Here is a 13345-nt window from a genome sequence, read left to right as displayed (position 1 = left end):
CGCTCAGGCGACAGCAGGCAATGGGAAGAGCCTGGCTCCAGCCCCCCTCCCTGGGAGCTGGCAGCACTGAGTAATAGGGTACGCAGGGGATGCTGGGCTCCCCAACCCCAAGTCTCCTTCCTATCCCAAGAAGTCCTTTCAAAGGTTTTTTCCCCCCTTTCCTTTTCTGGCAGTGTAAGCTTCAATTCATTCAACCTGGCATGAAGCCCAGGATGTGGGGATGCTGGGAAGGCCCCAACCCTTACCTTAGCTGCCCCCAGTTTCCTGGGACCCCAGCTGACAGGCCTGTCTTCATCCAGTAGTAGCACCCACCCCCTTCCCCTTGGGAGCTAGGTACCCAGCCCCTTAGCTGTGGAGCAGATGGCCACCTGAGAGAGGCTCAGGCTTGCTAAATCAGACATTTAAATCTCATAATCCTTGGAGAGAGGCTGCCCAGGGGACAGCAGCCCAACCCTAGAACAAGGGCAGGCAAGAACAGTGTGCCAGCCCTGGTGGGAGGGAGGAGGGACAGTTGGTTCCTGAGTTATGAATGGAGTCACCCCTCTCCCTTGTTGTCATGCAGTCCACAAACTGACCCAGTCCCCAAAGCCTTTGTGATTCTTCTGGATCGCGGGGAGCTGTCTGCTGGGGCCCCCACCCCCCTGCCCCCTTACTTATAGATTCAGGTGGCTTCCTCCCAACTTCACCTCCTGATTCATCCCTGCACCTGGGAAACCAGCAAGCCCGGGACAGCATCCATCCCTCAAAACGCACAGGTGGTAACCAAATTTTATTGTAAAATAAGAAACAAATATATAAAAAGGGAATATAAAAAGGGAGAAGGGGTGGGGGGATCACAAATGCAGATGTGCCTTGCAAGATGCAAAAGAAATTGACCCTGAGCATGTGGGTGGGTGGGGATTAAAATGGGTCTTGGATCCAGCAGACCCCACAGGAGCCCAAGATGGAATTCTCCAGCATGTGATATGGGGTGACATTTTCTGTTGTCAAAGTTCAACAGGAGACTGAGCAGCATTTGGCAGGGCTGGTGAAATCTTGGCAACGTCTTTCTCTTAAAAGTAGTTGCCTAGTCTTGGAAATTACCAGCCCATCCTTGAACTAGCACCTCTGAGGGGCCAAGCCCCAGTTACCAAGTGAAGGTAACTGGAGGTTCAAGGCCAGTCACATATTTTATGAATCCTCACAACAAAACCATGTGAGGTAGGCACGATGATCCATGTTTCATAGAAGGAGAAATTAAACTAACTTCAGTCAGCTCCTTTGTTAGTTCTATTGGAGAACTGGGCTACTGGTACCCTAACCCTTACATGCAAACATGTTCTTCTCTCTCAAATATTCCTCACAGCTAAAACCTTAAAAGCTAAGCTGGTGTATCCTAGCTCCCACTGCCAGCCCCCAGACACAAGTGCAGCGGGGTGCCAAGTCATGGCGAATGGCAGAGTTCTCAGTTCTGGGTATTTCTGAGGCACACCGATGCCAAGCAGGGAGGCAAGCACCTGAGTCCCAGGGAAGGCGAACAGGGGTAAGGGGCGGTTTCTGGGGTGAGGAGGCAGAGGATGTCAATCTGAGTCAGGCCCCTCTCTCTTGCATATCAGGTTTTTATGACGGGAGGTCGACTGCCCCTTCTTGGATTTTGGGTAGCTGTAGGGGAGACACAAAGAAGAAGACATGATGTGCTAGGAGTGAAACTGAGTCCTTCTCCTTGGTCAAGGCCTGGAAGGTTCTAAAGCTGCAACAAAGGGAATGTAAGTTAAGGTGGTTACGACCACCTGCAGATGGTGTTCACAGGACATGTGCAGTATCTGTGTGCATCACTTGATCTTTCCAATTTATTTATTTGCTTTTTTTTGGTTGTTGTGCTAGTACTGGGGCTTGAACTCAGGTCCTTGAGCTCTTACTTGGCTTTTTCGCTCAAGGCTGGTGTTCTACCACTTGAACTATACTTCTACTTCTGGGTTTTTGCTGGTTAATTGGAGATGAGAATCTCATGGACTTTTGTGCCTGGGCTAGCTTTGAACTGTAATCCTCACATCTCAGCTTCCTGAGTAGCTAGGATTACAAATGTGAGCCAGAGAGCCCTGATTCTTTCTTACTCCTTTTTTGTTTTGGTTTGTTGATTGATTGGTTGTGGGGCTTGATCTCTGGGCTTGAGTGCTGTCTCTGAGTTCTTCTGCTCAAGGCTAGCACTCTACCACTTTGAGTCACAGAGTCACTTCCCATTTTCTGGTGGTTAATTAGAGATAAGAGTTTCATGGAGGGCTGGAAATGTGGCCTAGTGGTAGAGTGTTTGTCTAGCATGCATGAAAGCCCTGGGCTCGATTCCTCAGCACCACATATACAGAAAAAGCTGGCAGTGGAGCTGTGGCAGCCCCGAGTTCAAGCCCCAGGATTGGCAATAAATAAATAAATAAATAAATAAATAAATAAATAAATAAAACAAAACAGAATAGAAGAGTTTCATGGACTTTCCTGCTTGGGCTGATTTTGAACCATGATCCTCAGATCTCAGCCTCTTGAGTAGCTAGGACTACAGGTGTGAGCAACCAGAGCCCTGATTCTTTCTTACTCCTTTCTATAAAATGAAGAAACTTGAGTCTCAGAGGAGTAATAAGGTCACACAGGACCCGTTAATACTTGGCAGGGCTGAGTAGCTTCAAATTCCAAAGTATCTACTCATCTCCAGGTTTGGGGATCTCAAGGCAGGGAAGTGGTTGTGAGATATGATTAGCAGAAGACTTAAGAACACTGAGTAGGGCTACCACCCAAAAGCATAGAAGGAAGGATTAGAAGAAGGGTTTCCATCCCAGGAAGGCAGGGGCAAGGCCGGAATCAGGCCCAGGTTACTCACCTAGAGTGAGCCTTGTTCTCCTCTGGTTCCTTTTCAGCCCGAGTATCTTGGAATTCAAAGGCCTCATTTATCATTCTGAGCATCTCATAGCGCTCACGCCCACGGATCTACAGCAAGCGTAGAGGGGGACAGAAGTATTGGGCAAAGTCACAAAGCCACTTTCATGCTCTCTTAAACAATTTTCTTCTCAAAAAAGTTGTTTAAGTAGGTGGATGGATGTTTCCAATTTAGTGACTTACGGATTGTCTGGCTTTACAATGGTTGTGAAGGCAATAGCAGAAAGCATGCATACATCGAATGTGGATCTTTTCCAGCTAGTGGTATGTGGTGACACTCTTGATGCTGGGCAGTGGCAGTGAGCTGCAGCCACACAACCACGAGGGGAACAAATGACATCCTACAGGGTACCATGCTGCTAATTGGGCTAGCTGTGTTCAGTAGATTAGATAGATCAAATCTATTAATTATTTTTGTGATGCTAGGAATCAAACTCAGGGCTTGGTGCATGTGAGGCAAGCCACTCTACCACTGAGCTACACCTCTAGCCCTTTTAATAAATAACTTTTTTTGGGGGGAGGGCAGGGAGTTAATTGGTTCTAGGGCTTGAACTGGGGGCATGGGCACTGTCCGTGAGCGTTTTTTTTTTTTTTTTTTTTTTTGCCCAAGGCTAATGCTCTACCACTTGAGACACACTTCTTGCTTTTTAGGAGTTAATTTGAGATAAAAGAGTCTCATGGACTTTCTTGTCTGGCTTTGAACGATGATCCTCAGATCTCAACCTCCTAAGTAGCTAGGATCACAGGTGTGAGCCACCAGCGCGCAGTTACACTTAAAAAAAAAAAAGTGCTGGGGCTTGAACTCAGGGCCTGAATCTCTTCTTTAGCTCTTTTACTCAAGGCTGGCGCTCTATCACTTGAGCCACATTTCCACTTCTAGCTTTTCTGCTCATCTGATTTGTGTGTCTGGACTGACTTTGAACTAGGATCCTCAGATCTCAGCCTCCTAAGAAGTAGTTGTACAGGTGTAAACCATCAACACCCAGCCCAAAATACACTTTCAACTTAGGATTTTCACTGAGATGTAAGCATCTTAAGTGGAGGAGCACCTGCATTCTGATATAGACTGATGTTCTTTTTTTCCTAGGGCTTGAACTTAGGGCCTGGGCACTGTCCCTGAGCTTCTTTTGCTCAAGGCTAGCACATTACCACTTGAGCCACAGTGGCACTTCCAGCCTTTCTGCTTATATGGTACTGAGGAATAGAACCCAGAGCTTCATGCATGGTAGGCAAGCACTCAACCACTAAGCCACACTGCCAGCCAGACTGATGTTCTTAAGCAAAATCATGAGCCATTGTTTCTTGAGGCATCAAGGCCTACTGATGGCTAATTCCAAAGGACATAGCATTGAATGTTAGACTTAAACTTTCAACCTGGTATTATGAACAGAGACATGAATTGAGGAAAAAAAAGTGGATATATCTTTTCTTCCCTTTTCCCATTCTACTTAGCAAATTTGCAAGAGACTATATGTGTCCCAAGTTTGGTACCTTAAGGGTGAAATATTCACCATCCAGTGATTTCTTCTTTGGCTGGGGAGAGGAGGAGCTAGTGTTGGTGGGCAGTACTGAGGAAGGAAAAGCAAGAAAGGTGAATTTGGGGCTGAATGGCACCTCCTTGTCCTTCCTCCTCTCCATTTACCAGCTTACCTCGCTTAGTGCTCCCAGTTGGAAGTGGAGGCTCAGAACAAGGCTCTGCTTTTCTGCGGAAATTTTCCTCCTCTGTGCGCCTGTCTCTTCCAGGACAGGCACAGATGCGCACCTCAAAGCTGTTCCGTCCCAGCACATTGCCACTACCCCGGATGAGGAGAGGAAATGGAGTTGGTGAGGAAGTTGGCCCTACCTGCCCTGTTCTATATAACCAGGGTCTACCTGCTTCTCACAGCCCTAGTTCTGTCTGGGGTCTAAATTCCAGCCCCAGAGACAAAGGAGAAGCCACAGTTAAGAGAACTCTCAAGCCAGAAAGGAAACAGCAGAGGAGATTCCACTTACCAGGGCGAGGTGAGCTAAGGAGGGGTGGTGGTGTGGTTAGGGTAGGGCCTGGGGAAAAGGGTCAGGCAGAGGCTGAGGAGTATGCGAGTGTGAGGGGTGGCACATAGCTCCCTACCTGGAATCTTCCAGTGTGATAATGGTAAGGATGGGCCGCCGGTTCATGCCCCCCATGCAGGAGCTGTTACACATGTAGTTGTAGTGGATAGTGGTGCAGTCAGAGCCAACCTGAGGGAAGACACAGGCCCCAGATGAAGCCTCTGGAAGCTTTAGTTTCTTTCCTTTTCTTTTTTTGGTTGGTCATGGGGGCTTGAATTCAGGGCCTGGGTGCTGTCCCTGAGCTTTTTCACTCAAGGCTAGTGCTCTAGCACTTTGAGCCACAGTGCTACTTCTAGTTTTCTGGTGGTTAATTAGAGTTAAGAGTCTCATGGACTTTCCTGCCCAACCTAGCTTCAAGCTGTGATCCTCAGACCTTAGCCTCCTGAGTAGCTAGGATTATAGGCGTGTAACACTGGCATCTGGCAGCTTTAGTTTCTGTAACTGTGGAGTGGAGCTAATCCACCATGTGCCCTGTATACTCCGCAGATTGTGGGGTGACGAGGAAGATGTAGGTGGGCCCTGGGATCCACCCCCAGTGTGCTTGTACACATGTGCGCACAAACACAAATACACACGGAACCAAACCCTTCACCTCCCACCTGGATGGCCATTGACAACCCCCCCTAGCAACCCTCTCTGTCCAGAGACCCAGGTATGCAATCAGACCTCAGGTGGTTCATAAGGCACCACTACACTGTGTCGGAACGTGTGGCTGTCAACCAGGTACTCGGCACACAAATTGCCTTCCACTCGGATAAGGTGCTGAGGAGGCGCTGGACCTACAAGCATCAATGACAGGTTAAGGGGCTGGGATATCTGGGGCAGCGGGCTCTGTCCCACCTGCCATCCCGAAGACTTACTATCATTATCAGAACAGCGCTCATGATGTGGGCAGCGCCTTACAACCTCTGTCATGTGTTGTGACTTCTTATAGATGGCCATGGCACGGACACGTGTTCCAGGAGGAGGGGTTGCGTCCACCCAGAGCTGCACTGGGCAGGTCTTGGCCAGCTGGCAGAAAAGCTTGTTGAGGGTCGGGGAGTACTGTGGGGGTTGGAAGGAGAGAGAATTGAAGGTCAGGGAAGCAGTTGACAAAAGAAGCAAGGAAAAGATAATGGGAGGGGAAAGTCAAGTGTCAGCAGCTCACATCTATAATCCTAGTTGCTCAGGAGGCCGAGATCAGAGGATCATTGTTTGAAGCCAGCCAGGGCAGGAAAGTCTATGAGATTCTCTTTTATCTCCAATTAACTACCAAAAATGGCACTAGCCTAGAACAAAGAAGCTCGGGGATAGAACCCAGACCCTGAGTTTAAACCCCAGGACTGGCAAAAAACAAAGAAAAAAAAATGGGAGGGGAGTTTTCCAATGAACAAAATTGCTGCTTGAGCACCTACTGGTACCAGGTACTGCACAGCAGCACATTGGGGGGGGGGGGGGGTGCGGATAGTGGCTATAAGTGATGGGGTTGGGCCCACATGCCAGAAGCTTTCTGTTTGTTTGAGACAGGGTCTTACTACATTATGTAGCCCAGCCCAGCCTGCACCTCACTGCGTAAGAAAGGCTGGGCTCAAACATAGTCCTCCTGCCTCTTCCTCTCAAATGTTGGCATTACATGTGGGCTTACCACCATAGTAGGCTATTTCTTTTTTTTTTTTTCTTCTTTTTTTTTTGAGATGAGGTCCCTACTATTGTCCAGGCTGGCCAGAAACTCCTAGACTCAAGTAGTCCTCCTGACTGGGTCTCTGGAATGCAAGTATGCGCCACCGAACCTGTCTTCAGCTTTTTCTCAAAGGCCAAGAAACAAGTATGAACCAGGCATTGGTAGCTCAGGCTTGTAATCCCAGCTACTGAGGAGGCTGAGATCAGAGCATCATGGTTCAAAGTCAACAGAAAAAATTCATGAGACTCTTACCTTTACTTAACTAGCAAAAAGCATAAGCAGAGGAGTGGCTCAAGTAGTAGAGTGCCAGCCTTGAGCTGAAAAGCCAAGTGAGAGTCTGAGGCTCTGAGTTAAAGCCCTAATACCAGACCCCCCCAAAAAAAAAGTGGGGGGTGGGGGAAGTTCTATCTCTAGTGGATGAAAGATGTTCAAAGGAAGCGAAGGATACAAGGGTTAATGTCTAAAGTTAGATGGAAAATTCAGTTTCAAGACAGAGGTAAAAGTCCACAAACAAAATGGGTAAGATGTAAATAAAAGGACAAGCCAAAGGATGGTGAAGAATCCCCAAGTTCTGGTCAGAAAGACCCAGGGGGAAATGGCCAGGCATGGAAAGGTCACCCAAAAGCCAGTTCCTCAGGGCGACTAACCGTGCATGTGACAGACTTGGCTGTGCCTGACTGCAGGAAGCCTAAGCGGAAGCCATAGTCGCCATGATAGGTTTTCTGGGAAGGGACAGAGGATGACAGGGGCCACGAGGTGGCTGGAGTGGGGGCTGCAAGTGCAGGGGCCACTGGGGCCAAGGCCTCGGGGACAGGGTCTGCAGATGTTTGCACAGCTTCCTCCTGATCTTCTAGCCACATTGCAACGTCTTCTGAGAAATCATTCATGGGAGGGGAGGGCGAGGCGGTCTGTGGATGGGAAGAAACAGTATTTAAGGCTGGCTTCCCAAGCTACCAAGCCACCACGTCCCTGGTCTCTTCCTGCCCAATTCTTACCAGAACTCTGTGTTCAGGAAGACTGAAAAAGAAGAGCATACAGTCAGTGTTACTGGTTTTTGCTTCTCATAGGCCTTAACTAACTGACAGGGGGCTGGGCCTGTCCTGCCAGGGAGGAGAGCTGACAGAAAGCTTGCCCTGGCCATGAGATCTACTCACAGTTTTCATAAATCTGAAAACGTCTCCTGACTCAGAGGGAGATCGATGTTGAGATCTGATGACAGCTCTTCCATGATAGTACCCAAGAAGGCAGTAGAGTTGCTCTGAGGAGAGAAGAGAGGGCTGAGTGAAACACATTGGGCACTGGATTGGTGAGCCTGGGACCCAACCTGTGGATCTGTGACAGATGGGAGGGACACAGCCACTTCTTGGGAGCAGGAAACTGAACAGCTCTTCCACTTTCAGGAGGGCAGCCCTGACTAACTTTCCAGCCACATACTTCTTTGAGGAAAAGATAACCACAAAATCCACTGGACACTGTCTTTCACCACATTCATGCAAGTTCACCTTCTAGGGAACACTGGTCAGTGATAGTGTGTGTGTGGTTTGTCCAGAGGTGGTGGCCCAAAGTGTCAACCCCACTCGGAGGGAGACAGCTCGCCTGTAATACTAGCTACTGAGCAGGATGAGATTTGAGGATCTCAGTTCTTGAGCTGTGGCTCAAGTTGTAGGGAAAACGCACAGGGACAGTGTCCAGGCCCTGAGTTCAAGCCCCAGGACCAGCATACACACACAAAAGAACAAAGTCACTTCTAACAACCCTTTTCAAAGTAAGACATCTCAGGACTGAGAATGTTGCTTAGTGGTAGAGTGCTTGCCTAGCATGCATGAAGCCCTAGTTTCGATTCCTCAGTACCACAGAAACAGAAAAAGTTGGAAGTGGCTCCAGTGGCAGAGTGCTAGCCTTGAGCAACAAAGAAGATCAGGGACAGTGACCAGGCCCAGAGTTCAAGCCCCAGAACTGGCAGAGAGAGAGACAGAGAGGGAGGTTTCCAATTAATCACCAAAAAAGCCGGGTGGAGCTGTGGCTCAAATGGTAGAGCACTAGCCTTAAGCACCAAAGCTCAAAAACAAAGACAAACAAAAAACCTCTATGACAGGTACTTCAAGAACACCAGAAAGCCAAGATACAAATATGTCAAGCTGAATAAAAGTTTAAGAAAACGTGTGTGGGAGGCAATACAGTAGCTGGAACTCCAAGAAGGAACATAACAATGGCTGCAGTAGTAGGCCCTCCAGGCCCACTGCTTTTAGTGGCTTATCTCATTTAATCCTCTAAGAAAGCCCATGAAGGTAAGTATAGTATTAGCAGTGAGTAACTGAAAGTTAAATGAATTTCAGTCATTTATCTAGGCTCTTAACATTTCTTGGAGGTGAACTTGGTTGACTCAAACTACTCCCAACGGAGGGCATGTGACAGAGTCTCTGAATTCAAGTCCCAATAGTGTATAGAGGATACACCACCACCAAGCCACAGTAACATAAACAACAAAACTACACCCAATCACTAAATACATGCTCTTAAGGGTTCACTGAATCCCCACTGAGAGAAAATCTTTTGGGATTGGGAATGTAGCTTAGTGGTAGAGTGTATGAGGTCATAGATCACCACCAAATCTTTTGGATAAAAGCTATTTAATCAAAGGAAAATTTCTGATTCTAGAGTGTAACAAAGCAGTGTCTGGTAAAACTTAAGAGGAATCACTAAAATCCATTGGTCAACACTTCAAAATTGTTTAGAAAAAATATTGGGTGAAAAACTTAATTTAAAAGTTTGGTGCCAGTGGCTCAACCTTGTAAGCCTAGCCATCTAAGAACTTGATATCCAGAGGGTAGTAGCTTGAAGCTAGCCTAGGCACAAGAGTTCCTAAGATTCTATCTCCAATTAAGCAACCAAAAGCCAGGCTGGCTGTGTTGGTAGATCTAGCTAACTCAGGAGGCTGAGATCTGAGGATCGTGGTTTGAAGCTAGCCTGGGCAGGAAAGTCTATGAGTCTATGAAAGTGTGTGTGTGTGTCAACACCCACACCAGGCCAGAAGTGTGAGCAAGCATATGGAGTAAGAGTAAGGCCATACCAAAAACTTCTGGAGGCAAAATTTATATATCGAAACTACAAATCTCTTGACAAATTTTGAAACAGACAAAGATACCTGGTTGATCCTTCCAGTAAAGGAGAAACAAAAAGATGAATTCCCTATATTGTGTTCTGTTCTGCAGTTCTATAGTTTTCTCTTTAGGTCTACTATCCATCACCAATTAATCCTTGAATTATGTGAGGTAGTGATCAAAGTTAATTCCCTCAGCCTGGGCAGGAAAGTCTGTGAGAGTCTTGTCTCCAATTAACCACCAAAAAACCCTAAGAGGAGCTGTGGCTTACGTGGTAGAACACTAGCCTTGAGGACTAAAACTCAGGGACAGCGCCCAGGCCATGAGTTCAAGTTCCAGGACTGACACAATTTTTTTTGGCCCATCCTGGGCTTGAACTCAGGGCTTAGGTGCTCTCCCTGATCTTGTTTGTGTTCAGGCTAGCTCTAGCACTTGGGCCACAGTGTTGCTTTGGGCTTTTTCTGAGGTAAAGAGTCGCACCCAGGGACTTTTCTGCCCTGGATGGCTTTGAACTTTGATCCTCAGATCTCAGCCTCCTCAGTAGCTAGGATTACAGGTAGCGCCTGGCCACATTTTTTTTTTTTTTGCCAGTCCTGGGGCTTGGACTCAGGGCCTGAGCACTGTCCCTGGTTTCTTTTTGCTCAAGGCTAGCACTCTACCACTTGAGCCACAGTGCCCCTTCTGGCTTTTCCTATACATGTGGTGCTGAGGAACTGAACCCAGGCTTCATGCATAGGAGGAGAGCACTCTACCCCATCCTTTCACATCTGGAAGAGGCTGAGGTTTTGACACTTGAATCCAGACAAGAGAATACATGGGCCAGTTACCTAGGAGAATTTATGTGCATATCAAGACAACCCTTGCTCATTGTGCACCTCTGGGCTTCCACAGCCCTTTGTGTAGTTCTAAATAAACATGCATTATTTATCCCTCCTTGGGAGTTTTATACTGTTTCGGTGTGGTCATGTAATAAAATTACGTGCAGCTATGTAATAAAACGCCAACGTTTCACCAGATGATCTATCGTTCATTTCGTTGATGAAAACTCAAAGGGCTAAGAGGAGACTTAAAAGTTCCCGACAGTGCTGTGTGTGGATAAAAACATTTAGAAAAAACCAAAAATAGGATGCACTTAGTGTGGGGTGCGACAAGTGCGGAAAGAAATGAGGAGGAAGAAGCAGGAGAGCCCGGTCCTAGGCGGGGCTCAGCCACCTCCCACTGGAAAGAACTGGTCTGGACTGGAGGGCCGCGCCGCGCCCCGCCGGGCACCCGTCCCCAAGGCCCGCCTCTTCCGCTTGCAGGACGTTCCGTCTACGTCCAGAAGGGGAATGGCTTAGCCCAAACCAGACACGAGGCAAACTATCTTCTAGAAACAAACAAACGGCATATGCCGTTGCACTCTTGATTTTGAGTTTGGTTCTCGAACGAGCCCATGTTCAAATTCACCAGCGCTTTGCCCCCCTCTCTCCCCTTTTCTCCCCCCCCCTCGACACACTCAATGGTAGCGTCCGCAAACAAGCCAGCAGACCGGGGGTGGGGGCGGGGTGGAGCACACCACTTCGAGGGGGAGGGATCGATGTTTGTATCAAAACATCGCTTCCTTGGCAAAAGCAACACTTCAAGTAGTCCAGAAAAGGAAACGGAAGAGGATAATAGCGCCCGCCACCCTCCGCCACGCAAGCAAGAGGAGCCAGGTTGAAATCGGTTTTCTGCCTTTTTGTACTCCCCTTCACTCGGGTGGATGTTGAGCTGCTCCAACAAAAGGAAACCGGAAACGCTACAGCAAGCGGCAGAAATGTAAATGTGCAGCCAAACAATAACAGGGCTGCCGGGGCTCCCGGATCCAGGCGGCACCGCGGGGTCTCGCGGGCAAACCTCTAGTTGAGCACTTCACACTAGTTTAGGTTGATAGTCTTTAGTTGGATTTTTTCCATCGAGTGGAGCTGGGAACCGGTTGGGAGGATCACTCCGGACAGGACAAAGGTCCGGAAGTCGTGGGACCTTAGTAGCAAGGGTTTTCCAGATCGCCCCCAATTATTTCGAAATGGAACCCGGGGTTTCACTGGGATCCCATGGCTCTAAAATCTCGACTCAGGAATTCCACAAGTCTTAGACTCCAGGCCTTTGTGCATGTTATTATAGGGGCTTCCGCCACCTAACACTAGGTAGACCGTGATTGTGATTGTGATCGTGTGCGTGCGTGCGTGTGTGTGCGAAATCCCTTAGGCCGGGTCAAGGTTCCCAAAAGCCCCAGTGCCTTGCCCGAGCGCTCAGTTATTAATCTGCCTTGTTCTAACCTCCCTACCACCGATACCCGAGCCTCCTAACATTGCGTTCTTATATATTTAACCCGCCAGCCACGCTTCCATTCCCCTCTGCACACACCCCACCGAAACTCGCTACGCCCCGGCTGCTCCACTCGAAACCCCAGAATTCTCCCGAGCTGCAAATCGAGAGTCCATGACTCAGACAGGACATCAGGCACAGTCAAGAGCTTACCTGGTCCTCAGGGGAGCTTGTCACCTTCCTAGGAAGCATGGCCCGAACCCGGATGCCAGGGCCCCCCAGAGCCCAGCAGCTACCTTGTATCCACAATGGTGCCTACAGACTTTTGAGGAGCTCAAAACTTTTAGCGCCAGTCTGAGCACATGGGAGGGGAAAGTCCCAATCCCAGCAACCCCCGCGAGGTTCCTGGCACAAAGCTGGAAAGTCGCCATGACAAGTAAGGGCAAGTCATTCGCCGCGGGCGGGGGCGAAAGGAATGGAGTTGGGGGAGGAGTTAGGATTATTGTTCTGGGGTGAGAAAGCCATCACTGTGAGCCAAAGCGGCGAGGGCAGAATTGGTGGAAACCATTTTGGAAGTCTTCTATTGAGAAGTATAATGGACGGGAGAAAGAAGGCTGCTGTGTTGATTCACCTTGGAATAAATTGCTCTTTCAGATATAGTTGCATAGTTTATTTTTTTTAGGTCCGAGACCCGGACTGAACTAGGCACCTGACACTTTCGCTACTGGCTAGCGCCTTATCAACTGAGCCACGCTCCCAACCCCCGTAGTTGCTTTTTGTCGATCGTGGGGCTTGAACTGCTAGCGCCTTATCAACTGAGCCACGCTCCCAACCCCCGTAGTTGCTTTTTGTCGATCGTGGGGCTTGAACTCTGGGTCTGGGCACTGTCCCTGAGCTCTTCAGCTCAAGGTTAGCACTCTGCTACTTTAAGCCACAGCACCACTTCCGGTTTTCTGGTGGTTAATTGGAGGTAAGAGTCTCACAGGACTTTCCTGCCTGGGCTGGCTTTGAACCGTGATCCTCAGACCTCAGCCTCCTGAGTAGCTAGGATTACAGGGGTGAGCCCCCAACCCCCATAGGTTTTCATCAGCGAACATGTTACCTTTTTGTTGTTGGTCATGTAACTTGAACTCAGGGCTCGGGCGCTGTCTCAGAGCTTTTCTTCTCTTGCCAAGGGTAGCGCTCTACCACATTGAGCCACAACTCTGCTTCCAGTTTTGTGGTGGTAAATTGGAGATGAGTCTCAGACTTTCCTGCCGGGGCTAGCTTTGAACCTCAGATCTCAGCCTCTTGAGCGAGCCACAAA

The 13345-nt window shown here is 48.6% G+C and overlaps 1 protein-coding gene across 1 annotated transcript; it reads right to left on the bottom strand.

Annotated features, from left to right (window-relative positions):
- Window positions 1-736: 736 nt before the first annotated feature.
- On the bottom strand, window positions 737-12490 carry Tp53 (tumor protein p53). The gene is made up of 11 exons (XM_048366174.1): window positions 12253-12490; window positions 7807-7910; window positions 7648-7669; window positions 7300-7560; window positions 5853-6036; window positions 5659-5771; window positions 5012-5121; window positions 4555-4697; window positions 4396-4472; window positions 2849-2955; window positions 737-1641 (listed from the first exon to the last, which is right to left on the bottom strand). Exons 4-11 carry the CDS (start codon window positions 7537-7539, stop codon window positions 1560-1562), a joined length of 1056 nt encoding a protein of 351 aa, XP_048222131.1. The 5' UTR covers window positions 7540-7560; window positions 7648-7669; window positions 7807-7910; window positions 12253-12490; the 3' UTR covers window positions 737-1559.
- Between the last annotated feature and the right edge of the window lie 855 nt (window positions 12491-13345).

This window comes from Perognathus longimembris, chromosome 17 (genome assembly GCF_023159225.1).
Source record: "Perognathus longimembris pacificus isolate PPM17 chromosome 17, ASM2315922v1, whole genome shotgun sequence".
NCBI lineage: Eukaryota > Metazoa > Chordata > Mammalia > Rodentia > Heteromyidae > Perognathus > Perognathus longimembris.
The sequence above is the reverse complement of the archived record's forward strand: the minus strand, read 5'-3'. Positions and strand labels throughout refer to the sequence as shown.

Excerpts from the sequence above, each read along its gene's own strand:
- Tp53 (XM_048366174.1), bottom strand. The coding sequence starts at position 7,539 with ATGAATGATTTCTCAGAAGACGTTGCAATGTGGCTAGAAGATCAGGAG. Across the intron at positions 5,772-5,852 it reads GCGCTGTTCTGATAATGATA|GTCCAGCGCCTCCTCAGCAC; the intron begins GTAAGTCTTCGG and ends TGATGCTTGTAG. Across the intron at positions 2,956-4,395 it reads GTGAATATTTCACCCTTAAG|ATCCGTGGGCGTGAGCGCTA; the intron begins GTACCAAACTTG and ends CGCTTGCTGTAG.